The sequence below is a fragment of the Rhopilema esculentum genome, chromosome 16, assembly GCF_057945365.1.
Source record: "Rhopilema esculentum isolate cy_ngs chromosome 16, ASM5794536v1, whole genome shotgun sequence".
Classification (NCBI taxonomy): Eukaryota; Metazoa; Cnidaria; class Scyphozoa; order Rhizostomeae; family Rhizostomatidae; genus Rhopilema; species Rhopilema esculentum.
Window position 1 is genome coordinate 1,308,848 of NC_142830.1, and position 27,934 is coordinate 1,336,781.

Below are 27,934 nucleotides of genomic sequence, written 5' to 3' on the forward strand. Positions count from 1 at the left end.
TTTCCACTCCAAGCTCTCCAAATGCAAGTAAGTAAGGTCTGAACAGGACTTGAAACAAAATTTTCCAGGAAACTGTTACATCCGGGAACAAGAGTGTGTGCATAAAGATTCCATATGCAATGACAGCAATGACAAGTACCAAGAAGAATCCAGCCATATGGAATATCTTGATAGAAAAGAGGTTAGATTAACAATGGTAACTAAAGAATTTACGAGCCAAAATCATATAAGGGTTTGTCAATATTGCATCAAACACTTTGTGACACTACATTTAGGTGAAATAATGAATTAATGTTGAATGCAAATAAAGTTATTCAAGATGATATATTTGTTTCTTTCGATATGAAATTAATTAATTCATTATGTTTTGGGCTCGAGAATATCTACTTACTATGCATTCGTACCATAAACATTGTGATGGACTTAAATCATAACTTATTAGTTGTATTTCCCTGTTAAATATTGATAAATACAAGTTTGAAATCATCTTACCATTTTATAAAGCATGATAAGATATGGTCCAAGAGAGTAGAACATTCTGTAAAATTGTGCAAATTTGATAACCCATAGCACAAGATCAACAGCCATAATAGATCTTTCTGCTGTTCTGTGATGATAGAACCCAAATGCAAAACCAACATAAAAAAAATGAGGGCAATCACATCCAGCCTGTTCCAAATACTCTTCATCCATTCTTTAAGCTTCAAACACATTGTATCCTTTTTGATCTCCAAAACCTGAAAGAGAATATCAGATCCATATGAAACATGTGCTAGCGCCCTGCTTATATAAATATAAATGCAATAAAAGTGCATTTATAAAAAAGTCAGCAAATAGTTGTACGAAAACACTTTTGCGCCCAGACCAATATGAGTAAAATTTGTCAGCAGAGACAAATTTGAACATTAACAGTATGAGCTGCAACTTACCTCCCGGATTTCGTCAATAGCCAAGGCTGTAACAATTGTAAATACAGTGAACCTCAACGGATCATGGTATTTGCCTTTCTTCACGAGGACGATAAAGGAAAAACATCCCAAGAATATTGTGAACATCAACTGTAACATAAATATTTAAGACAAATCGTTAATTCACTAAGGAAACAAATTACTTAACATAAGCAATATGAGATAATTCATTAAATATTAGCTGGCTATGTATCAGAGTGTCTTATTTCTATTCACAATCCGTGCTGTAAACCATTCAGGCTGTGAACAAAATTGCATAAAAATCCATTGCAGCGTTCAAAAATATTTAATCAGGAAACATTTGAAAACAATCATCCCTATTATACTTAAATAGGTGACAAAAAACTCTCCTTTTATTGTTATATTTCGAAAGAATGTTCCTTGGAAGATTCCCAGTAAGCCATAAATTCTATTTAATAGTTATATATATAATACACTGCCCGAAATAAATACCTCATAAAGAAAAAGCTTCCCCTTAGGCACGAGAAACAAGAATCTGAACAATTTTAAACAGGTCTGTTTTTCATTTTCGTCATTTTGGACAATGCCTTTCCTTTTGTTGTCTTCCTTTTTCTCTTCTTCTTCATTGTCTCTTATTTGGCTGTCTTCTTTAGTCTTTTTTCATGTAGATATGATAGAATTTAGACTTTTATCGATATCATATAATATCAATAAATGTTTTATTTAAAGATTATTTTTTTTATTTATTTAAAGTCCTAGCTTAAAGATATAAGAAAACTTAGAAAACTTTTGACAATACAAAGATTCATTGAATTTGAACTTATGTTATGGCTTAATCTAATTTTATCAATACAATTTTGATGAATATTTGAAAAAAACTCTCAAATCACCATGGTTGAATAGAATATTCACCATCGAGAAGTACAGTGTATCAACATACAGTTTTTTTTTTCTTTTCACTTCAAACTCGATGCAGATGTGATTTGGACTTACCTTTCCATTCCATACATCGGTAAGATATTCCTGACAAGACGAGTGTGACACAATTTCTCGAGAACCACTGTTAGCAGCAATGGTTAAGATGCTCTTATTACCCCATAATGGGATTTGTCTTTTAACGATGTCAATGGCAGCTTCAGTGTCGCTCTGGTAATAGCATGTCAAAACATCGACCGCTCGCTTTTCATATTCCCTAGAAAATCAGAGATAAAGTTGATTTTTTTGATAAAGTTTTGTTAGCTCTTTAAGAAATGTTTATTCTTTTCAACAGGAATTGAAACATTTCTAAAAGTCAACAAAGCAAACGTTGATGAAAACTTAAAAATTCGACATGTCTGATAAAAGCTTCCTTGCCATGGTTCCACTTGAACCTGTATTTTGTTGAAAGGAAAGCCTACGATTTGAGTCTGATGCCATGAGTATCATCACTTACTCAGAAAGGCTCTTGAAACTTTTTCTTGCAGTTTCACTTAAGACAGTATAATTGCTGAGGAATTTTGCTACCCGGAATATGATAACAGCATTTTCAACTGCTTTGTCGCTTTCGTGTTCCCAGAAGCAGTCGACCAGTTTTGGCATGTTGCTGAATATTGACCAGAATATCATCTTTTGCGTCCCCGTCAGCAATTCACTCTGTAGTATTAAGTTAAATTTGAAAGTAGAAAGAGATCAAAAATATCTTTCATCAAAATTGACGATTCAAAGAATATAAGTTGTCCTAAGTTATTGCATGGCTCTGCTTTAAATAATCATAAATGCTTTTAAAAGAAGTACAACAAACTTCTGAGAATTAATATCGAGAGATTTGGAATTTCAATGATTTTGTAAAACTATAATCATTTTAAATTCCTTGGCTTTATTAATTAAAAATTCAAATTTAATTAGCAATTTTTGTTATTTAGAAATCGATCGATTTTGTGCGATTTTATGATATTTTGCCTCTTCCTATCTACAGGAACAAAAAAGAATGAGTTCAAAAGTTTATTTTGCAAGGCAAAATAATTCAAAATCACTGCAATTTGTTTATATTTATTAACATAAAAGTAAAGTCTCACGTGTGAACTTTCTTCTCCAAAGCACCTAACAAAATCTCTATCCAGCAAATCTTCTAGCAAAGTATCAAAGTACTCCAGTTTGAATTGGAATTCTTCTTCGGTCTGAAATTACATTACATAATCTACAATAGAAACTGAAAATTGAAAATTAAAAAAGCTACAAGAAATTGAAAATTCAAAATTGTATGGTCTTTTAGCCTACACTAAGAGCGGTAAAGTTCCTCAGAAACCCAATTGGATGAAGTTTTGAAAGTATGCGGAATTTCTAGTCTGTTTTTAGAACACCATTAAATATAATTGTTTTTGTTCGTTCTATATTGTTTCTCTGCTCCATTGATTTATTCCTTTAATTAATTTCTCTCATCTCTGCTTTGAACTATTATTCCACTCTTTTAATTTTTTGAATATTAGATTGTGTTTTGAGTTAAAGTTGCTTTTACTTGGAGCTCTATCTCGCCCTGAATAGCTATTCTTGATATTGTAAATAAGATATATATTTGACATCAACACGCCTCTTATATTCTGTCTTTACTCGCGCGGATACAACAAGTACTATCTACCTTTTAATTAGGAAAATCAAGACAAAATAAGAAAACTATCTATAAAGCCTGAAATACACGATCAATCTTGATCACTTTTTTGACTGACAGTTTTCAGTTGCACAAAATCGATGTCCTCCATACACGATCAGTTTTCCTCAGTTTTTGAATGAGTTCACGTTTTGATTAGATCGGCTCCTTCTTACAATGAACCTTGATCAAGAAACAACTGCAGTACTTCTGGCTGCGGCTCTGGTCGTCAAAAAGGGCGAAAATATTGAAAATAGAAAACAAGATCAGTTTGGGTGAAGCCATGGTTGAGTAGGAGGACTAACCTCGGTGTTTACGACACTCTTCTACAAGAATTAAGATCGGAGGATGAAGCAGAATATAGAAAATTTTTGAGAATGACGCCTGAAAATTTTGACGAGTTGTTGGAGGTTCCTTCCACGCTTCTATGAATTAATCTGTATTGACAACTTTCTTCGCCATCTTTAAATCGCACTTATTCACGCTGCTCTAAAGAAATTGGCGCCTTGCGCATGGAGTCTACATCAATGAATAGAAATCCCATTAGTTAAAAACTGACGAAGTTGAACGTGTTCAACTTTTTCAGTAAAAAACTGAAGATCATTAATACATCAGTTTCTGCTATCAGTTTTTGATTGAAAACTGAAAACTTTCAGCTAAAAACTGATAAAAGCTGATCGTGTTTTTTGAGGCTTAAGACTAAATAAGAGAATTATAGTTCTTATATTTTATCTTGGGAAAATGCATAGTAGAAATTAATAGATTAGAGATAGTAAAAAATGTTTGATATGTTACAAAGAGAAAGAATGCATACAATACATCTGCAGCAAAAACATTCAACCATTTTATTTATATAATAAGAAACTTGACAACACACACAAAAATTTTCTAGTAAGCGATAGAAATTAAAATGAAAAACATGAAACATTTTGAAAATAAAGAAAGAAAATAAAGAAGATCCAAACAATTCACTAGAAATAGAATTGCTCTTCAAAGATAATTGTTGAACTGAATGTAATACATAATTTGATATCATTTGATAACATTAAACATCGATAAGTGACATTTGATAGAAAAATCTGATACAATATAAATATTGAACCTTATTCTCATTCTCATCTCCAATTGCTTGCAGTTTAAAGGGCTCTTCTTCTAACTTCAAAACGAAAATTGAATATTAACAAATAGAATGTTCAAAAAAACCACACTGAGAACAACAAAATCTAAAAAAACTCACTAGATGATACAGCAGCCTCCATAAAAAAGTAATTCACTAGACTATTGGGCTAATCATAGAGTCTATCTATGCATTACTCGGTTGTTCAATCAATTTCCATCAGAAAAACTGTGACATTCCTCGATAGTGTCACAGTTAAGCTAGAGGATGGGACTATTTTTCTTCATCTTATATCAAACTCACGTTTTTGACAACTTCCTGTGTTACATGCTCTTCAAAAGCTCTATGTTATGGCTTTGGCCAACGAGTTGAAATGAGCAAGCGAAATAATTTTCTTGAACTAGTAGTAATCTGGTAGATGACAAACTAACAATTATGATAATTATGATAATTATAAATATGATAATTACTTGACATATTATAAAAAGGCAAAGTCTTTTTGTGCCTTAGAGTCAGCCAGTGTAAATGTCTTGTTTCTTGCTTTCCTTAGGTATTCCAAAAAGTTTGCTGTCGATTGATTCGAGTGAAGTTAGCTTCAAGCATCAACAAAGCAAAATACCAAATACCTTTAGCTGTTTATTTTGAATCTTTTTCTAAATTACGAAATGTGTAAAAGCTTTTTTAAAGAAGGACGATGTGCACAGCTTTTCCATTGCCAAAGAAGAAAAATGGCATGGTTAGTTTACCTGTACATTTAAATTTTTAATCTTTTTCTTTGTGTACTTTTTTTCTTTATCGAGTTCCTGTGGAGAAGAAAATAAAGTCTCAATTTCCTGTTCAATATATGCTAAAGAATATTAATGAATACGTTCATGTAAACGTTATTGGCACATGAGTGTAAGAACGTGCGTGGGTAGGAGGGAATCTATTGTTAAATGACACTTGCACAAAATTGCTGCAAATGGAGACTCGATTTTACTGTGGCAAATTGCAAACAATCTTTTGATGGTACAAAACTTGAAAATGGCTTTGAAAAAAGCCAACCTTTGAGCAAACTAAAGCTTTTCGTCTAACACTCTTCAGAGTTCAAAACGTCAGAACGTAGATCGAAAACTCAACGCTAGGAAATATATATATATCCAGTTGTGGATCAAAATAGGCCAATCAGAAACGCGACAGATGTTGAGGTTGACCAATCAGTGCCGCTTCTTACTTGGAGTTTTACCAATGGAGTCCTAAGGTGAAAACGAACTTCTTTTGCCTACACAATAGCGGCTTTTTGTGCTTATGTAGATAGATTCCAAAACTGCTAGATGGAATGACGATCGGGCTTTACCAATAATACGAAACAACTTGGTAATGACTGGGGCTTAATTACAATTATCTGAAGATTGTTTGATTACAAAACAAAACATTTTTAACTTTGAGATTAACGTACGTCTCAAACTTAAATGTCCAGTAAAGAAAATAGTTTTATGTAATTCTACTTTGTGAACTAGGACCATAAAAGTTTGAGCGCGGAAATAGAAAAAAAGCAAAGAGGTGGAAGATTCTCGGCTAGGTGCTTTTCGCATCTCCGCCCCTCTTTTAAATTTCTGTGCAAGAATTTTCGGAGCTCTGATACCCAGGGTATAAACACTCTAGCCAATGTTTTCATTAAAGTTTTATTGGACATATCGTGTCTTTAAGATCAAGTAGTAATTTTTGAATTTTAATGTTGAGTTGATCATTACCTCTTTCATCAACGCTTGAAAAACCACATTATCTTCAAGTTTCTAGTAGGGAAAATAATTTTGATTGAGAATGACAACGTATCAAAATAATAAATAAAAGATTATGGGCCCGTTATAAAATGGGTCCGTCAACTAAATAAGGTTTAGGCTACCTGTCAAATAAAAAAATTTCAAAAATTAATGTGTTTCATGCTTTGATAAACATAAGTCAAAAACTTAAACGAATTTGGAATTTGACTTGGCTGGGATTTGGCTAGATTGGTCTAAAAAAAACGAGCAAGCAAGTGTTTACCTTTCGACATAACCTCTGAAACTCAGTTTCAACAAAGGCATCCAAGTCTTCATTTTTGCTCAATAAGAATCTAACGAAATCTGCTTTTTCTTTCTTGACCGAAAATTAAAAGAGAGATTTCCGCACCTAGAAAGCGATAAAGGATTATAAATAAGAAAAACAGCTTTTCGTATTTTTGAATAAAGAATGTAGCAGAGTAGTTAATTTTATATGGCTTTCAGTGGCATAGGAAAGAAACATTATCTTGGGAGGGGAAATGGGTGTTGGGATCAGGGAAAGCAGATCACAGATTTGCCAAGATTAATAGCATTCCTAAGGAGTAAATTTGAGGGAGCGGGGGCAGTTAAACAGCGTGGCTAAACAGTTTTGAGAATATACAGACAGGTTTTTAAACAGATATATAATACATAAACTTGATGAATTTGTCTGTTTCTATTTATATATACTAAAAGTGTAAAACACTGGATCAATTGATAATAAGCGCAGAGTCTATACATTTTTGGATAAGACGACAAACTAAAAGTTATGGACGGGGAGGGACGTGCAAGAACCTCTCCATTAGGCTACAGCTCTGGTTGCTTCTCATTGCAAATTTGAGCAGTCTTGATTTATAAAACACATTTTTTTATATTTTTATTTGATGGTCGAAAGATAAAGACGAGTTCAAATGTGGATATAAACATATACCCAGGGGTCGCTCTTGATGATATCATTCTTGAACTTCATAATATCCCCGGTGCTTATAGCCAACTTCATTCCTTTGACAACGGAAGGAGTATGGTCTGAGAGAACTGAAATTAAGAAAAAAAATATCTTTAGGTTCCTAGAAATTCTGTGTCTAATCTATTTAGAGTTTTCTTTACATCAATATGTACCAGCAACGAAGTAGAAAATAATAATTAATGAAAGCATGGCACAGTGGTTATATCCTAAACAAAATGATCCAGAGTCTAAAAAAGGGGTGAAAACTTGTATCCATGCTTTTTAGCTAATCTATGGCAGAGTCTTTCATATTATAACTTAAAGAGGGCTAATCGATTTAAACTTTTGATAGACGAAATGTTTATTTCAAGAATAAAGAAATTATTTGGCATCCGTTGAGCAAGCAGCAAACAATTTTTTTTTATATGTAACAGGATCCTCACTCTTAAATTGAAATATCTTCAAATTTCCAAAGCTTACCTTTGCAACTCTCAATCACTGCACGATGCAGTCCATAAGGGTCTCGTTTGTGATCGTAAACTATCATCTAAAAATAGTTAAAAAGGCCACATAATCCACACAAAAAGACCACATAAAAAAGGCCTAATATCAAATGAAACCTCTCAAATAAGACCCTATTCTCAAACTTATGCAGCAGATCACCCCCCCCCCCTTTCTCCCCCACTTTCAAATAATCGCCTCAAGAATACTACCAAATAACTTTAGATCACGTGGTTTAAACGCCAGTGCAATTAGATGAGCTAAAATATTCAAAAATATTGGTACAACAACACACTTGAAATTATTTTTTTCTAGTATCTGTCGTATGAAATCTTACTTCATGATAAAAACTTAAAATCAAAACCATATTGGCCATAACCCAAAAACCCTAAAAATTTCTTTTTTCCCTAGGTAAAATAATCTTCTTTGTAAACACCGTTAAGTTGACTATTAGAGAATTTACGCTGGATTGTTTAAAGGCACTATGTCCCGTCAGTCAACTGTTCCAAGTTAACAATAGGCTCTACAACGCGTATATATAAAAAAGACGTTGAGCCTTGCGTTGTCGATTGGATACGTATCAATAGGTCTATTGCGTAGTCAAACCAATGGAATCCAATCAGCGTTATCTATTGTGTAGTCGAACCAATGGAATTGAACCAGTGAAATGCGTCGGTATATAGGGTCTTTAAAGGTCATGACTTACAAAGTGACTGTATGTCTCCACAAGCTCTTTAACAAGATGAACAATGATGGAGTGTTCAGCAAGAGAACTTTGCAACAAGAAGTATTCTATATGGGAACGTAGTAGGCGGCTACAAATAATTCAAATAAATATATATGTTATTTTGTTAATCTAATGTTTCAAGAGAGTTAGAAAATCAATTATGTTTAGGGAACAGGAATTGAATGTCGAGATGTGCCTTTTCTGTTAGCAACCTTTTATAAGTAGCTAGCAACCTTTTATATTTAAAAGGGATGCCTCAGTATAAATAAAGATTGATGAAAAAATTTACTCATATGATATTATGGATTTAATTTATCATAACAGGGTATAATATGACATTTTTGAAGAATTTATCTAATGACTATCATTGATTTTGTATCCCAAAGCTTGCTTTATTCTTCATCCTCGAGCATGTTGCTGCTTCCATTTTGACCAATGGATTTTCTCAGAAGGCGAAAAACGTGAAAAACATGAGAAAAACTATAACCATAAAAGAGGAGAACTATCAATTCCTCAAAAAAAGATTTAGATAGTCATACGTTTGCAGTAGGCAACCATGTCATAATTGTACTTGAAACAATACCATCTTAAGGAATCTATCTCATCTGTTTAAAAGTTAGGCGTATAATAGAATTGAAGACATATAGGAATTAGAGTAGCATAAATCACCCTTTCTTTTTCAGTTTGTTGTATGCTGCTAATGCATCTACAATGACATCAGCCAGTCCACCACTGCCCTTAACAATGACAACAGGGATACAAGGGTAGCCTTCCATGCTCTCTCTCATCTTTTTACATGCCTCAACTCCACCATGAACAAGTATACTGACAACCGGTGACGAAGAGCGTCGTCCTACTACAGAGAATGGACAAGGCAATCTTAATATCAAATTCTAGATATTTGACCTGATAATCTAAGATACGTTGTTGATAATAGTTGCAATATTGAACAGATGGTGATTTTATGTCAGTGTTATAAAATCGAGATGTTTGACAATTGCTAGAGTATGTAGAGCGTAGATGTTTAACTGTTTGCAAAACTTTTTGACATACGTCCAGTTGTCTCTAGACTATGTTCAGAATATGAATTAAGTCAGGAAAATAAGCCATGGGGATGTTGAATTATTATTTTTACTATTCATTGAATATCTTTTTAAAACTATATCTATAAATTTTAGCTTTAAACATGAAATTGATGCACTTAAAGGATAGCGAGCAATACATTTTTCAGGTTCGGCTTTCTGTAGCAAGTTGTTGTGTCTTTGTCAAACCATGTCAACCGGTTGTGCTAAAACTATTCTTGCAGCTGATGATATAAAATTCATTGAAGATTTACATACAAACAACACGATTCACATTCAAATCTTGTTTACAAATTTTGTCTTTTGTTAACAAGAAATGTTTTAATCGAAGAATAATTTTATTGTGCTTCTTGAAAAGTTGGATGCATGTCACTGTAGTCATCTGTTGTTTCCTCTTTTCAGACTAAGCTACACAAGTAAAGATGTGACTAAAGGGATAATTTTGATTTCATTATCTTCAAATAACTCCTCTTTATTGGCAAAAGAAGGAATTTCAGTATTACGTTCAAAAGTAGGTTATTTTTTAGCAAGCTTGATAAAACTGTAGGGGAAAAATGAAGCTATTTCTATTACCTGTCATTTTTGCAAACTGCCGAAGTTAGCAGCCAAAGAAGATAAATATGTTCTTATCGATCGTTATGCAATGTTCATGCTTAATTACGGAAAAACGATAAAATATTGTTGGTGCTAAATACTCATTTGTTCACCTTTGGTACATTTGCCTGTCTTAAAAGTAGCCAGTAGCTCCTCCAATGTCGGATGAAATTTGCAATCGGGCCCTAGACGTAGAATGTGTGTATATCTGTCTTCCAAGCAATTTTTCTTTTTCTCTACTGTGAAATTCTAGAAGATTTGAAAATAAATTTTAACAAGATTCATTTCGACAATACCATCAAAATATTAACTTCGTTCATAGTTTCTCAATCTAAAGTTTATTTAAAACTTTCGAGCTCAATTACTAAACATCCTTTGATTGCTGCATCGCCAACTTCCTAATCCCAAATGAAGATTCTTAACGAACCCACCCTAATGATATCGTCGCAACCTTTTGAAAAAGAAGGATTCGTCCTGCCAAAGAAGGGTGAGCTTTTTCCGATCAATATGGAAGAAACATTTCGAAAAGACACTTACAGTGGCAGAAGGACAGTTTTGCTTTTCTGGGGAAGTAAAAATACCAATGCAAGCACTTTTGTCCAGTTTCTCTCTGTCACATGTTTTAACAAAGGCTCGTACTGTAAGTTTTGATACTGCTGTCTCTTTTGGACTGATTAGCAGCCACATACTGGTTGCATCGTTTATCTGTAGAGATGAATAAATATAAGTAAATCTAAAGTACATCTTGTTAGCACTATTCAATAAAACGTGGTATGGGTATATTTCTTAGCTTCTAATTGGTACTGCTAATTGGTCGAATTATAACAGATTTAAAATATGTATATTATTTTTCAAGTGACACGTGGTTTGATTGGGTTGAAACGAAGCGACAAAGTTGCTTAATTGAGTGAAATTTGCACTGCACTAGAAACTTTAAATGCTGGCTGTAATTAAGGAAAGATATGTTACTGCGGAGTCCGGAAAGGATTAAAATATAAATGTATAATCGAATCAGAAATGAAAATTGTGGGGGGAAGGGATACGCTAAGCACAGTTTCAAGCACCTTTGTCGGAAAATTTGCTTATTTTTTTCAAGTTCGCTGTCCCACTGTATACTAAATTTTTTGAATCTTCATTTTTTCAGTGTCAGTTTTATATATAAGGTTCTCAACCGTAGGTATTTGACAAATACGCTATCGTAAACTTTGAAAATCTCTCCCTCCCAGAGTGGAAATGTCTAAAAACGCTACAAATCTGAAAACGTGTAGATGCTTTTATCTGAACATTTTTATAGGATAACGTAATATATATTTGATACTTTATTCCTTCAAATTTGCTTGCCTTTAATTTCTGCCAGTCTATTCCCTAAAATTTAGTTTTGATTTGAAAGAGAGCTCTGGTAAAACAACTGAGCGAACGAAGACGAGAAAACTACCCCACAAAATAAAAGTTGGAACACAGTTTTTTATGATTACATTCGATCAAAACCAGATCTTTTTTGTAAAGTTGACCTCTTCATAGATATATAGAGCAAGTTGGAAACAATATTCTATTAGGTTTTATGGATATCTTTTTGCTGTGTTCTATTGAGCTGTCCGTTCAAATGCCCAGTCTTCCCTGAACTGCTTATAGTCAAATGTAGTGACCTGATTTCTCAGAGCCTTACTTCTATGTCACATGGAAATTGTTAGCTATAATCAGGCTCTGCAATTCCACTGATTAAGTCAAAGCTATGAAATTTGGAGGGAGTGAAATTTGAAAGGAACGAGACAAAATTGTAGAGAGTGAAATTCTCCCTACAGGGGGCGGATGTGATAATCAAAGAGGCGAAAATTAAAGAGGGCAAAAATTGAAGGCAGGCAAAATTTTAATGGATTGAAAGTAGCTTGAAATCGAATATTTTAAATAAATGCTGGGGGTCTGAGTGAAAGCTTTAATTTTTTCAAAAAAAATAATCAAACAAAAGAGAAAAGGACCAATAGGTAAAGAATCTGGAATACTACTTCAAAGTGAATAAGAGTGAATATTTTTACCGCCATTGTCATTCACCCTTGCCGAGTATGATCTAAAAGCTAAGTGTCCCAGCGAGCTACTGATGTGTTCTTTTCACTAGCCATTTCTTTTCACTAATTTTCTTGCGTTTCTCAGTACCTACCTTTGCAAGACCTTCGTCTAATGCATGCTTGACGTCATCATCGAAAAATGCATCTTCAACATCGGTGAAAATGGATAAAATGATTGTGGGCAACTTCAGGTTACCCTTCGTTCTTAATTCTTCCAAAGCTCCAGCTGGATTGATGCTTTTACTCACTGGTACTTCTTCTTCAAGCTGAAGCTCTAGCGGCTCCTAATGAAAGGAATCTAACATATGAAAAAGATTCGATAAAGTTGTTCGACAATTTTTATTCGCAAGAAATCTGATACCTTCCCAGATTAAGCATTATCCACCGCCATTCCGAACAGAGCAAAATTAAAATTTTATTAGAGTTTTATTTAGAGCGTACAGCCTTATATGATATGGGAGAAAAAAGTCAACAATGATAATATTCTGTGTATATGTTGCATAATTCAAATTTTACCAACTACCTGAGAGCCCCACTCGATAAGAAATATAAATTTCTTTAAACATGATGTATCTTCTTCTCTAAAATATTTTAACAACTAATACTTTAAATTACTAAAGAGAGGCGAGATTATCAATAATTGAATACCCAACTAATAATGTGGATCGTAGTTCGATATGAGATGTCGATACTGATATTCAGAGTTTTAAAGTTATTTGATTGATATTTCCTGCCTAATTTTATTTTTACTTCCTAGCTCCCAAATTACTTCTACTTCATGGCAGTTATTTCTGCTATTGGTTAACATTTCATCTACTCCATGGTACCTTTTTAGTGACCTTTTCTAACTCGGTCATCAACAAGGTATTTTTTTGCCAAATTCGCTACCACTGTTAACATCCTATCGCTGAGAAGCTTGGCCCAATTCTACGACACTAATGAATGATCCGTGTCATATTGTTTTGTGGACAAATACAGCGTTTGACTGGACCTAAAGTAAAAGTTTACTAATCTCGCTTAGGGAGAATGCATCCAGCAAATCTACAAATCCCTATACATTTTTTTCTAGCCATCACCCTAAACTGAAAATGGCAAAGGACATTAATGAAGATTTTGAAAGACAAACAGGCTGTTTTGATCAGGACATTGGAAGAAGATACCATCTTGGGTTTTTTTCCAAAATTTTATATTAATAAGAACAGAATCAAATTATTTACAGTGAATAACATTAGCGTACTCTTAGGGGCCAAATTGCCGTCCCCCTCGCTAATTCATTTTTAAAAAATTTTCCATCCCCCCCCCCTACGGCAATTAGGCACCTATAGAGTATGATAAGATTATGTACTATCGAGAGCTTTATTTAAAAGCATTGAGTCATGGCAAATACCTGTTCTCCGCGGGGGGTTTGTCTGTTTCCATGTGATAAGTTTGTTTTCATGTGATCAGACATTCTTTATCGAAAGCGAAAGGCATTTGAAAGCCTTTGTGGCATTTGAAAGGTACAAATGGGGGAAGAAGTTTTGAAATCTTTTGAAGAGAGCAAGAGAAAAGAGAGAGAAAGAAAGAACCTTTAGAAAAGGCGGAACAAAAAGCACTAACAACATCATGTGTGCAGTTTGCTTGACAGCCAATCAGATTAGCGAAGCTATCATAATGACTCAGCAATTTTTGCAATTTGGGTATACGCTTCTCATTTACCATGACTCAATGCCTTTAACTTGTCCATCCATATTCAACAACAAGCATGAACAACTAATGTATAATTGAATAATCTGACTTCGAGATCTGGGCACTAGTTAAAGGATTATCCGGATGTTTCTCCTTCACAATGCAAGAAAAATTAAATTTTGAATTATAATAGCTCACCATTGGAAAATCAGAGCCACTTTCGGCCGGCTCACCTTGCGGGACGATGAAGTCGTCAAATGGCTTAGAATAAAAATGTAGAGAGCAGTGAGAATTTCATTTTTCAGTTACTGGAAAAAATTTCAAAACTCTGCCCGCTTAACCCCCTTCTTTATCTGCAAGCGGGAATTCGGGCAATTCTTTAATTTTTTAAATTTAGAACCTACTTTGAAAAAAGCAAAATAATTATCATAATTCAAGAAAATAAAACAAAACAAATTGAAGCATACAGACAATTTTTGACATTTTACAAATTTATAAATCTGAAATTTTATAAATTGACATTTTTGAAGCGTTAAAGTGTCTATTGTTGACACTGTTTGGCTTCAACTGTGAGGTCATTAGAAATATCATTTATGGAAACCTCTTGATTGAGCCATTCCTGACCAAAATAAAGGTTTTGTTCTTTGTTTTTTGCAAATTTTTAAGTTTCAGCTCACAGGTGCCAAAATTCATCTACTTGAAGAGATTAAACTTCAATCCTCATTATCATGTACACATGAAATAGCATGGCTGCGTGTATGCCATGTATGTAAAATTGACACAAATAAAAGGTAACAATGAATCCGTGTTGGATGAAGAAGAACAAACTGACAACGAATAAAGTATTTGCATTAAAAAAACAAACTTTGGAATATGATCAAAGAACTTCGAATACGATGATGAGCGTTTGAAGAAAATAAAGGACATTTGACTAGGATAATGTGCGTTTGAAGAAGTTATAAAAACATTTGAATACAATGATGAGCATTGAAGAAAATCAAAGACGTTTGGATAAGATTTTGAGCGTTTAAAGAGGATCAAACATGTTTAGATTACATGATGAGCCTTTGAAGAAGATTATAGACATTTGAATGCGACGATAAGCATTTGAAGAAGGTCAAAGACATTTGACAAAGATAATGTGCGTTTGAAGAAGTTGAAAAAACATTTGAATATAATGATGAGCATCGAAGAAGATCAAAGACGTTTGGAGAAGATTTTGAGCGTTTAAAGTGGATCAGACTTGTTTAGATTACACGATGAGCCTTTGAAGAAGATTATAGATATTTGAATGCAACGATAAGCGTTTGAAGAAGGTCAAAGACATTTGACAAAGATAATGTGCGTTTAAAGAAATTGAAAAAACATTTGAATACAATGATGAGCATTGAAGAAGATCAAAGACGTTTGGATAAGATTTTGAGCGTTTAAAGTGGATCAGACTTGTTTAGATTACATGATGAGCCTTTGAAGAAGATTATAGATATTTGAATGCAACGATAAGCGTTTGAAGAAGGTCAAAGACATTTGACAAAGATAATGTGCGTTTAAAGAAATTGAAAAAACATTTGAATACAATGATAAGCATCGAAGAAGATCAAAGACGTTTGGAGAAGATTTTGAGCGTTTAAAGTGGATCAGACTTGTTTAGATTACACGATGAGCCTTTAAAGAAGGTTATAGATATTTGAATGCAACGATAAGCGTTTGAAGAAGGTCAAAGACATTTGACAAAGATAATGTGCGTTTAAAGAAATTGAAAAAACATTTGAATATAATGATGAGCATCGAAGAAGATCAAAGACGTTTGGAGAAGATTTTGAGCGTTTAAAGTGGATCAGACTTGTTTAGATTACACGATGAGCCTTTGAAGAAGATTATAGATATTTGAATGCAACGATAAGTGTTTGAAGAAGGTCAAAGACATTTGACAAAGATAATGTGCGTTTAAAAAAAATTGAAAAAACATTTGAATACAATGATGAGCATTGAAGAAGATCAGAGAAGTTTGGATAAGATTTTGAGCGTTTAAAGTGGATCAGACTTGTTTCGATTACACGATGAGCCTTTGAAGAAGATTATAGATATTTGAATGCAACGATAAGTGTTTGAAGAAGGTCAAAGACATTTGACAAAGATAATGTGCGTTTAAAAAAAATTGAAAAAACATTTGAATACAATGATGAGCATTGAAGAAGATCAGAGAAGTTTGGAGAAGATTTTGAGCGTTTAAAGTGGATCAGACTTGTTTCGATTACACGATGAGCCTTTGAAGAAGATTATAGATATTTGAATGCAACGATAAGCGTTTGAAGAAGGTCAAATACATTTGACAAAGATAATGTGCGTTTAAAGAAATTGAAAAAACATTTGAATACAATGATGAGCATCGAAGAAGATCAAAGACGTTTGGAGAAGATTTTGAGCGTTTAAAGAGGATCAAACATGTTTAGATTACACGATGAGCCTTTGAAGAAGATTATAGATATTTGAATGCAACGATAAGCGTTTGAAGAAGGTCAAAGACATTTGACAAAGATAATGTGCGTTTAAAGAAATTGAAAAAACATTTGAATACAATGATGAGCATCGAAGAAGATCAAAGACGTTTGGAGAAGATTTTGAGCGTTTAAAGTGGATCAGACTTGTTTAGATTACACGATGAGCCTTTGAAGAAGATTATAGATATTTGAATGCAACGATAAGCGTTTGAAGAAGGTCAAAGACATTTGACAAAGATAATGTGCGTTTAAAGAAATTGAAAAAACATTTGAATATAATGATGAGCATCGAAGAAGATCAAAGACGTTTGGAGAAGATTTTGAGCGTTTAAAGTGGATCAGACTTGTTTAGATTACACGATGAGCCTTTGAAGAAGATTATAGATATTTGAATGCAACGATAAGCGTTTGAAGAAGGTCAAAGACATTTGACAAAGATAATGTGCGTTTAAAGAAATTGAAAAAACATTTGAATATAATGATGAGCATCGAAGAAGATCAAAGACCTTTAGATTTTGAGCGTTTAAAGTGGATCAGACTTGTTTAGATTACACGATGAGCCTTTGAAGAAGATTATAGATATTTGAATGCAACGATAAGCGTTTGAAGAAGGTCAAAGACATTTGACAAAGATAATGTGCGTTTAAAGAAATTGAAAAAACATTTGAATATAATGATGAGCATCGAAGAAGATCAAAGACGTTTGGAGAAGATTTTGAGCGTTTAAAGTGGATCAGACTTGTTTAGATTACACGATGAGCCTTTGAAGAAGATTATAGATATTTGAATGCAACGATAAGCGTTTGAAGAAGGTCAAAGACATTTGACAAAGATAATGTGCGTTTAAAGAAATTGAAAAAACATTTGAATACAATGATGAGCATCGAAGAAGATCAAAGACGTTTGGAGAAGATTTTGAGCGTTTAAAGTGGATCAGACTTGTTTAGATTACACGATGAGCCTTTAAAGAAGATTATTCGATTGGCTTGGAAAAACTCTTAACGTTTAATATGATGTCTTTTTTAACTTATTGGTTGGGTTGACCATTGACCACTTATTCTGAAAGAATAACAAAAAATATCTCACGATATAAAAAATCAGTTAAAGATGTTTGAAATTGAGCATGATATGGTCATTAAAAGATTCAAATCTGCTAATGGATTGCTTTTATTCGGGCCTGGTTCATATAAAGTTAAAAACCATAACACTGAATAACAGCGATTTTACGGGAGTCAAACCTTTGCTAATGTATTCATATCTCCGGCAATTTAAAACACAATCAACTAATTATGCAAATTTCTAAGTATTTCATAATGCTTTTTTCGAAAGTATGGTCAAAATTGTAAAATTCTAAGAGTATATTTTTGAGACATCATCAGTTGTCTTTTCTATGGAAACTCTTCTGAACCAGTGACAGAATGAGTAGAGAGTTACACAAAAGGTTTTCTGTTTTTTCACTTGGGTTAACTTTACAATAGATTATATTTTGGGTGGATAATTTCTGCTATAAATCAAAATGGTTTAGGGCGTATGAGTTTTTTTTAACCAAGTGATATGCCCTTCAGTTTATAGCCTTCAAACTTATCTACAACCATTAATAAAATAAAAAATTGATTATATTTAAAACAATAGTTAAATAATATACAGCATTTAGGAAATAAAATGACACAATATGGCAGAAATTTATTAACGTCTTAAGCGATTTACCTGAAATTCCATATTTTTTTCTCTTTCAATAATTTCCGCATCTATTTCCAAGCGAGTTGACGAGTCCTCGTAAGGAGCCTCCATGGTTTCTTCACTCTTACGCCAAGAATGAGAGTTTTATGCCAATCTGCAAAAACAATAGTTTGATTGCTTAGGCGCTTGCATTGTTTGCTCAGCTAAGACGGTGATAGAAACACAGAATTAGAAGTCGCTGAACAACAAAATAGATTGCTTTGACGGTTGTTTTGAAGTCACAAGAGTTTTAATTGGACGCAAAAAAGAATGACACGTCCGTAAATCCTCGTTTTCGTTCGTATGACTGCTCCTTCTCATTCCAATAATTGCCTTTTTTCAAGTATAAAAATGTTAGGGTTCGGTGCTCATCGTGTTTTTGAATGAATACAATTAACTGTACTCTGTGCCAGAGCAAAAAGGAAGTTCTTTCTACATGGATCAATCGTGTACTGAGAAGATGGATAATCTAGCCTCTCCGCAAACTCGATTGGTTTACCCAGAGGCGAATGGAAAATTTAGGGTTTCTCTACCAGTAGAGGAAAGAGGCGGCGAATAAGCGACCAAAACCTTGTCCAATGTCAAGTGCGATTCCCATATTGTGAGAACCATTCTGGTAGAAATTTTTTCCCATTTTTATTGAGAAATCAAAGTTGCTGTGACAAGACATTTACCGGAGTGTTCCAACTGGCCACTTTGATTTTACTATTCTCTCAATTTCAAGCCAGTTTCAGCTACATTGATCAAATGATCAATTTTGGCTACACACTTGTTTATTAAGAGTCCCTTAAAAAATTTTCTTTATAGATTAACACTTCTACCAAACTTCTTCGAAAGGCAAACTATTTTTCTCAATTAAACCTTTAGGGTGCGAGATCCCCAGAAGCAATGTATTTCTGTCATTCAGTAATATTTGACTTGATTCGGTAAAGAGCGAGTATCAAGAAAATAATGCAAACATTTAGTTTAATTATCATTTTATCTTTTTGATCTAGAAGTCAAAAGGTTAATTTTTGAAATGGGCTTTTCCAGCATATTCCAGTCACCTGAAGGGTGTGCCATCAAATCGAAACATCTATCTGATAACACTTTTCGGCTCACAGTAGAACTTTTGGAAAGATCCATACAATTAGGATTATCTTATATCTCTTCAGTTTACACGTAATAGAGCTGCAAAATTTTTGTCACAACGCATGAGTAGAACTAGACCGGGTTTCCAGGTTTCAAAAAACTGGTAAGGAATTTCTTATTTGATGTTGTCGTTCATAGTTACAAAAGAAAATGTCTACCAATATTCGATTAAGTTTAATCTTTTATAATCATTATCATCATGGAGATTTCATTTCTCTCTCTGGCACGAAGTCTGCACTTTTCGATTCGATTCACCAGGCAACAAGATGGCATCTTCATCTTTCAAACAAAATTTCTCTTTGTGAATCGATTTAGCTAATTTCAGTCCACGTGCTTGCTTTCAGAGCAGCCAATCAGAGCCCCTAAGGGTAGTTTTGAGTTTTTGATAATAGATAAATGATGACTTACCCTCTTTGTTGGCAAACGAGATCGGGGCACCCTTTCCCCACTCTATATGAACAAAAGCTAGCAATAGCCCTACGCAAAAATTTGAACCAAATCACTCACTGGTTTTAAGCTTTTTTAGCCTTACACCTGGTCAAAACCCGCTCAAGATAGAGAAACACAGAGCTTCACGTAGCTTCTATAGGCTTTAAGTGAAATTGAGAGATAGAGTTAGGGAGAAAGAAATATAAATCTTTAACAAAACTGTGAATGAAGCGACAGACGATTGAATCAAAACGAGATTGTTGAAGAATAAAAGCACAAAAAATAAACATCCTGAAAAATGAACAGAAAATCTTATCCAAAGTGTCTATCTTTGCTGTGTGTTTTACCTGTTTTAATGGTTGTAATAAATATCGAAAATTAGATTCGGGAATTGGCAATGAATTTGAACGAAAATTACAAGCAAATTAATCCCAAAAAACAATCAGATTAGAACAACCAGCCAGAAAGCCCATAAGGCAATGGCCCTGTACCCTGGGTACCAGACTCACTATATATGAAATAAAATAGAGAGTCTGGTCTAGTGCGCCCCATTCTCGTTCTGGTGTGCTTATATTAACCAATCAGGAGCGAGTGTACAGATTTCTGTACGTTCAAAGGTCACAGCGAAACAATAAACTTAGCTCTGGTGTAAAACATTGAACAGAACACAACATAAATAAATGCTAGCGACTGTAACGATTTAGTTTGAAGATGCTGTTAAAACTGTACTCAAAGAATATTTTCCGCATGTTGTGGAACTTAACACAGAACAACATTGAAAGCAACATTGTTTGAAGAGAGAAGAGACACCTTCGCCATATTGCCAACTGACTTTGGAAAGTCTCTGATATTTCAGGCAGTGCTTCTTATTGCAAAGAAATTAGGCCTTGTAGTGAAATGCAGTAAATAAGAAACACCGCAAGGCGCCGAGAACAAACAACAACAAACACAAGTAAATCAGTTATGGCTAATATTTTCCCCGGCATACGGGGCTTCGCTTGTCATATTGGCCATATTTGCTGTGGCGAACTTCCAACGTGATGATTCTAACCGCCGCGGTGTCCAAGCGCGCTGCCTTCACAGTGAGGAAGTAGACTGAAAGTACACTTAATTTATGTGGAAAATTACAAAAGTCTTATTTTAAGTTGTATGCGAAATTTAACAATGATTAACATTTAGTAACTGCATTGTGCTAACTTTAATTTCATGCTTCGCATATGCTTTTTGCTGCCAAGGCGTTTTACACCTGATTTGATTGGAATCTTGAGGCAGAAAAGTCTGTTATCACTGTATTAATAATGTCAACTTTACAGAACTATATAAAATACATTGGCTTTAAGATTTCCCAAAAATCCTCCGACTACTGAGTATCTTTGTTATTTATCCGACAGTCTTGTTTCACAGGCCTAGTCTGTTAAATAGACTTCAGTTCTTTCAAGTAAGTTCACCCGAACGAGAATGGGGCGCACTAGACCAGACTCTCTATTATTTCATATAGTGAGTCTGGTACCCAGGGTATGGCCCTGTGGCGGACACTAGGGGGCGAGGTCACTATCTTCTGCATTACAAGTTGAATGATGATTGTTAAAAGAATGGAAGAAAAGTTGAAAAACTGAATCAATGACTTTTCAACTTGATCGCTGCTTTAATGAACAAATCTTTAAAGGCCAATTAGTAAACAATTTAAAGGAAATGATTCTTGCTGCTTCGCATAAATTTAAATAACTTGTAAGGTTATACAAAAATTAGAATGAATATTATGAATATTTTACCTGGATATGATCGTGTTGTAAACAGGCCTTAAAAGATGTCTTATGCCAGAAGTGTCCGCAAGCTAAAAAGGACAGCCAACAAGTAACGGTTGTGAGATTTTGAATGTGATTGCTTGTTCGTCTTTTGTTGTTGTTGTTCTCTTTGTCAAACGGTAGAACAATTATCGTTGAACAATAGGTGCAGTTGGATGTTTTTATGATAATCACAAAAACAAGTGGATTAGCGTTGTTTGGCAACACGTAATTTCATTGGCTTCCTCGCCGTCACGTCATGTGCCTTTAAAATTTTAAGATCACGCAAACGCCTGGAAGTGGAAGGAGGACAGCAACATCTTTAAGAAACCCCACTTAGAATCAGATTCAAGCGTAAACATAAACATAAAGAGCGTAAACGCTGTAGGGTAAAAAGTACCACAGAGTGGTTCGCAAGAGTTAAGTTCTAGAGGACTGTATATATTCAGAATAAATGTAAGATAAATAGTTTGATAGGTTGACGAACGAGAGAAATATGGAAAGAAATCACCTGGTTGTCTTTAGAAATACCATAAAATCATCAGAGAAACAGTACAGCAAGAATGATTCGAATAAGATTTAATCTTCGTGAGAATGTCAATACAACGACGTTTCGCAAGAGTTTTTTCGAATGAATGTTTTCAATAGTGTGTAGATACGTCTGTGCGCTAGCGTTTAGATAATAATAATAAGTTCCAATTTGCCACACCTATCAATATCGTAGCCTCGTTTTCATGGTTCGCTCACACTCCCCCCTTGGCCAGTTAAATACTGGTCAATTAAACGTCTCTTCTCCGCACCAACAACTGCTGCTGTTCGAAGGGGTCGTGTCCTTAGAGAATTGTTCATGTCGTGACTTTGTAACGGAACTAAAGGTTCAGAGCATGTCACTTCGAGTGGAAATAATTTCTGTAACGGTCGAGCTATAACGTTTCCGTTTGACAGTTGTACATTTGCACCACGAATTTCATTGTCTCTTCCAAAAATCAACGATTTGATTCTTCCGAAATTCCAGAATAGGCGATTAGACTTATTTTCGTTGTGCACGGTGACTATATCACCTTGATGTATGGAAGATCGATGTTCATCGCGTTTGAGATTGCGATGATGCTCGCGAAGTTCTGATAAATATTCTTTCTTCCAACGTACTTTAAAGTGCTCGAGAGTTAACAAGAGATATTTTATTCTTTTAGTTAGGTTCTCTTTCGTTCCCCATTCTTGTTGATCTTCAGAATCTCTCGCTACCGAATAAGGCAAGGAAATGAGACGTCTACCCATAAGTAGATGTGATGGTGTTAAAGGCTCAGAGATATCTTCAGGATACAAATGAGTCAAAGGACGCGAATTTAGGACAGCTTCTATCTCGACAAGAACAGTGTTCAACTCATTACGATTTAACTTTGCAGATCCTACAACCTTCTTCAGACACGATTTTGTACTTTTGACCAATCTCTCAAAAAACCCACCCCACCAAGGGGCCTTGGGTAGATTATACATCCAACTGATTCTTCGTTCTGCGAAAAATTTCCTTAATTCTGGTAGTTGAAATAGTTTCACGAGCCTCTTTGATGCAGATTTAAATGTCATAGCGTTGTCTGATACGACTAGAGACGGTATGCCTCTACGTGCAGCAAATCGACGAAAACACATTAGAAACGCATCAGCTGATAATTCGTCGACTAGTTCAAGGTGTACAGCGCGAGAAGTAGCACATGTGAAGAGCGTGATGTATACCTTCTTCATCTGCTTCTGATCACTCTTAACATACAACGGGCCGGCAAAATCAACTCCGACTGAAGTAAATGGGAAAGAATCTTCCACTCTGAAGCTCGGTAAGTTCGCGGTTTTAGGATTTCCATAGGACATTCCTTGTAACCTTTTACAGAGAGTACACTTGCCGATAACTTTCTTGACAACTTGACGTCCCTTTACTATCCAGAAGTGACTACGTAATTCTAAAAGAGTTTCCTTCACGCCACCGTGAAAGACATGCTTGTGACAATCCTGTATCACTAACTTTGTAAGATGATTTTCTCTGGGAAGTAGTGCTGGGAATTTGCTTTCAAAAGGAATGTCTGCATTACTAAGACGACCTCCGCAACGAATAATTCCGACTTCGTCCTTGAAAATACCTAGTTGCCGTTCAAACTGCTTGTTCTCGTGTTTAGAAATATCATTTTGAACTTCTTTGATCCAAAACAATTCTGCCTTTGCCATCTCTTCAGCTGAAAGCTCTCCATCGAATTTTTGACTTTTCTTTCTGCAGTTATGAAGGAAACGCAGTACGTATGAAGTAACGCGATAGAGGCGTGAAATGCTGCTGAAATTCTCTAACTTGATTACATTTCTCAACGAATTTTTCTGCACAGCATCAGCTAGCAAAACCGTGCTGGACTTCTCCTGTGAGACATTATTTTTACGGATTTCCTCTTGACATTCCTGCGGCATTTCATCTTGACGATCAACGTTAGGCCAATTTCCAGGATCTTCTTTTAACCATTCTGGACCTGACCACCAAAGATCATTCATTTGCAGTTTCGTGACGTCATAATTGCGAGTAGGAACATCTGCAGGATTTTCCTTTCCTGGGCAGTGTGACCAGAGGTTAGGATTGACCAATTTTCTGATTTCTTGGACACGGTTTTCAACAAATATCTTCCATTCCTTTCCTTCTCCCAATATCCAATAGAGTGCTGAAATCGAATCTGTCCAACATTTGACCACTTTAGTTTTAACAACAGGACTTAGTGAATTTTCCACAGAATCAATTAATCGTGCAAGAGTTAGACAAGCTAGCAGCTCTAGTCTTGGAATGGTTGTTTTAGATAAAGGTGCTACCCTTGATTTAGACATAACCAAGCTCACGTGACTTTTTCCGTTGACAGTTATCTTAGCATATACCGACGCTACATAAGCACTTTCAGAACTATCGCAAAAGCCGAAAAGTTCGACGAGGTCAGGTTTCCCATCGATGGAACCAAAATAGTACCTTGGTACAAAAATAGATTCTACTTTATCTAATTTGGAGATGAGAAATTTCCATTCTTTGTCAAGTGCTTCAGGTAATGTTTCATCCCAAGACAATTTTGCCTTAAAGAGTTTCTGTAAAAACACCTTCAGAGGAGTAGTCACAGGTGAAATGAAACCTTGAGGATCGAATACCTTTGCAACTAGCCTCAATACATTGCGCTTGGTAGGAATCAATTCGGCAGCGAACTTTGCAAGTTTTGACAGCTTGAACTCAAAGACATCCTCTTCGAGATCCCAGTTTAGCCCTAAGACCTTTACACATTTTGATTGGTTATCAATTTCTTCCATAGATAAACTTGACTTCGCAAAAGATTGGTTTTCTTCTGTTGTAGGTAAAATGTTTTCTATACATTCGCTAGAATTGGATTCAAAATCTTCGATCTTGTCCCTAACTTCTTTAGAGTTTGACTGCCATTTTCGGAGTCGAAAACCTCCTTCAAGCATGAGGTTTTTAGATATTTCATAAAGATTTAAAACTTCTTCGATAGAATGTCCTCCGGAGTTTACGTCATCAGCATAAAGCGAATTAAGAAGTTTATTACACACCTCAGGGTAATCTGTAGAATAGCTTTCAATGTGCTTTTTCAAGGTTGCATTTAGCAGAAACGGTGAGCATGTAATCCCAAAAACAACACGAGAAAATCTGTAAGTAATAATTTTTGGCTGCTCGTCATCTAAACTGTCTACCCAGAGAAAACGAAGAACGTCCCTATCAGATGGGTGAACTGATACCATATGGAACGCTTTTTCAATATCTGACGTTAAAGCGATTGGGTTTAGACGAAACCTTGCAATAATTTCAGCGACAGTTTTAAGCAAACACGGTCCAGGGTAAAGACATTGATTTAACGAAACACCAGTTTTATCCTTCGCAGAGGCATCATAAACCAAACGCACTTTGGTGGTTTCTTTATCCTCCCTAATAACTGGGTGATGAGGGATATAGTGCGTTTTTCCAACTCCACCAACAAAATGAGAATCAACTCTTTCAATAATACCCCTCTTTTCTTGATCATTTATAATGGAATCATAATCGTTCAAGAGTTTTCTATTCTTTTTCAGTTTAGAATAAAGCCCAATGAGACGTTTTTGGCAAAGCTCGAAATTGTCGGGAAGAGTTGGGTGGTCTTTTTTCCAAGGAAGTTTAACCTGATATCGGCCTTCTGAAAATTCAATTTCGTCTTCGAAATCTTCGTAAACAGACAATTCGTTTTTTAATATTCCGAAACTTTCCAAGGTCCAAAATATGGAAACTTGCTCCTCAATGGAAGTTTGATCTTGCATAACATTCAGAACATGAGTTGATTGGACGAAATTGGCGTGTGTTGCCGAAATGTCTGGGCACTGAGCTACAGGTCCTGACAAAATCCATCCCAGGGTAGATTCTAGTGCTATTGGAGATCCTGGCTCCCCCCGTATCGAACCACCTTGCATAAAATGCCAATAAAAATCAGAGCCTATAAGCACGTCAACCTCCAGTTGCTCGTTGTTTTCGGCGGGAAAATCTGCTAGAGGTAGCCCCTCAAGATGTCGATAATTGCTGGCAGCAAAATTTATTGGTTGGCTTTTCAGTGGAGAACAAACAATGGGTACAACATAAGCATTGACATACATATTAAGGTCGTTATAAGGACTTGTTACACAGAATTGCGTAATATCGCAAGTTTGTAGATTTCCTCTGTCGGACCCAAACCCATTTATCGTGAGAGTTTCTTGAGAAATACTGGGAAGGGCTAGAAAGTCCTTCAGCCTCTTCGATATGTATGACCGTTGACTTCCAGAGTCAAAAATCAAACGCGCGACGGTCCTTTGCCCGGGGTTTTCGGCCCTTGAAATATAGGCCTTGGCTGTCTGTAAAAGAACCGCATTTTTGCAGTCAACAAACATTGTAGTTGTTGCCTGGCCAACATCTCCTGTTCTTCTTTGCTGATGTGCTGCGCTAGATTGTGTTGGAATTATCGGATTAGCCGATATTGCACCTTGGCTTTCATTAGCGCGCGGCGGAAAGAGTGCTTTGTTTTCGCAAACACTAAGATGGTGTCTCTGCTGGCAATTAAAACAGCGAATGTTACTGGGGCAATATCTGGACAAATGTCCTTTCTTTAGACAAACAAAGCAACGACCTTGCTTTTTCAGAATTTCCTTTCGCGCTCGGGTATCCGTAATTACGTTACATTTAGCAGAAGAATGCGAACTTTTGCAAAATGAGCAAGTAATTTGTGCACCAGTATTCAAAAGTGCCGAGGTTGTATGGGTATTTCCATAGAAATGAGAATTTCGACTTCTTGAACTGCCCTCTTTTTGTGCAACATTGGATTTCTGCGAGGTTAATTGACCACATTGTTCTCTTGCCTCAAGCTCAGACTTCAAAATTTCTAAGACTGTTTCTACTTTCCAATCGTCCTTTTGGGTAGCTTTTGTAACTAATAGAGTTATACTTTCAGGAATTTTACTCATGAGCATGGGCATAAGAAGAGCTCCGTATTCGTTAAGATTTACTTTTAATGACTTCAAACTTCGAATGTTTACTTCTAATTCACCATACAGTTTTCGCAAGTTTTTGAGATCCCGTTCCGATGAAACATGGGGCAGATTTATTAAACTTTCCATGTGAGCATTAATGATAATTTGTCGGTTCGCAAAACGATTTTGCAGAATTTCAATAGCTTCACCATAATTTGAGCCAGTAACTTGAATGCCTGATATAGATTTTGCAGCGGGACCATCTAACAACGACTTTAAATGTCTGAATTTGTTAGCCGGTGAGAGAGCATCACTTTTATGGACAATTTCGAAAGAGTCCCACCATTCAATCCATTTCTTCGGATCTCCATAAAATTTAGGAAGCTCTAGTTTTGGTAATTTCGCTGCAGAATCAACATACGAAGAGTTGGTAGAAGTAGATATGTTTGGCCGAGATATTTCCGAATTTGATTGGCTTCCATTTTCAAGTTTCAGACCTGACAGTTTATCTTCAATTTCTACTAATAAACCGGAGATATCAGATTGAATTTCTTCGCATTGAATCACTTCGTTTTCGATATCATCGTCCTTCGTTTCAAGAAACACCTCTTCGTCAATTTTCCTAAGAATGTTCGATTTTTCCTTTAAGAAAACTGATAGTTTTTGAAGAACCAAAATTGAAGGACTTTCGCTATATATTTCGTCCCTGGCATCGTTTAAGAGTTTACTAGTGTGCGCACGGTAACCAGCTCTAATTCTACTTCGTTTAGGGCGTTGAATTAATTCAGGTACGGAAGTGTCCGTTGCTTCACCCTCTTGCGACATAGTTCATAGTTCATGGCATGA

General features: G+C 35.1%; 3 protein-coding genes across 3 annotated transcripts; all 3 read right to left on the bottom strand.

The window, feature by feature from the left end:
• Positions 1 to 46: 46 nt before the first annotated feature.
• Positions 47 to 6,794, bottom strand: LOC135682169 (transient receptor potential cation channel subfamily M member 1-like). Its single transcript, XM_089112989.1, has 11 exons — positions 6,695 to 6,794; positions 6,403 to 6,444; positions 5,416 to 5,472; positions 4,655 to 4,708; positions 2,984 to 3,085; positions 2,362 to 2,561; positions 1,923 to 2,121; positions 1,422 to 1,583; positions 930 to 1,058; positions 493 to 737; positions 47 to 166 (listed from the first exon to the last, which is right to left on the bottom strand). Coding segments are annotated over exons 2-11 (1,158 nt in total). The 5' UTR covers positions 6,412 to 6,444; positions 6,695 to 6,794; the 3' UTR covers positions 47 to 165.
• Positions 6,795 to 6,849: 55 nt separating this feature from the next.
• On the bottom strand, positions 6,850 to 21,850 carry LOC135682673 (transient receptor potential cation channel subfamily M member 5). The gene is made up of 10 exons (XM_089112990.1): positions 21,584 to 21,850; positions 18,240 to 18,366; positions 14,230 to 14,292; positions 12,456 to 12,647; positions 10,838 to 11,005; positions 10,414 to 10,549; positions 9,294 to 9,480; positions 8,604 to 8,712; positions 7,877 to 7,943; positions 6,850 to 7,485 (listed from the first exon to the last, which is right to left on the bottom strand). The coding sequence occupies exons 2-10, from the start codon at positions 18,321 to 18,323 to the stop codon at positions 7,358 to 7,360; spliced, it is 1,134 nt and encodes a 377-aa protein (XP_088969116.1). The 5' UTR covers positions 18,324 to 18,366; positions 21,584 to 21,850; the 3' UTR covers positions 6,850 to 7,357.
• A 477-nt stretch (positions 21,851 to 22,327) lies between these two features.
• On the bottom strand, positions 22,328 to 27,913 carry LOC135687920 (uncharacterized). The gene has a single exon (XM_065204559.2). The coding sequence runs from the start codon at positions 27,911 to 27,913 to the stop codon at positions 22,328 to 22,330; it is 5,586 nt and encodes a 1,861-aa protein (XP_065060631.2).
• Between the last annotated feature and the right edge of the window lie 21 nt (positions 27,914 to 27,934).

Coding starts and splice junctions, on each gene's coding strand:
- LOC135682169 (XM_089112989.1), bottom strand. Junction 4,709..5,415: donor TTAAAAATTTAAATGTACAG/GTAAACTAACCA, acceptor TTCGTTTTGAAG/TTAGAAGAAGAGCCCTTTAA. Junction 1,059..1,421: donor GGAAGCTTTTTCTTTATGAG/GTATTTATTTCG, acceptor TTTATGTTACAG/TTGATGTTCACAATATTCTT.
- LOC135682673 (XM_089112990.1), bottom strand. CDS start 18,323: ATGGAGGCTCCTTACGAGGACTCGTCAACTCGCTTGGAAATAGATGCG. Junction 14,293..18,239: donor AAAAAAATATGGAATTTCAG/GTAAATCGCTTA, acceptor TTTTATTCTAAG/CCATTTGACGACTTCATCGT. Junction 11,006..12,455: donor TAGACGAAGGTCTTGCAAAG/GTAGGTACTGAG, acceptor TCATCTCTACAG/ATAAACGATGCAACCAGTAT.
- LOC135687920 (XM_065204559.2), bottom strand. CDS start 27,913: ATGTCGCAAGAGGGTGAAGCAACGGACACTTCCGTACCTGAATTAATT.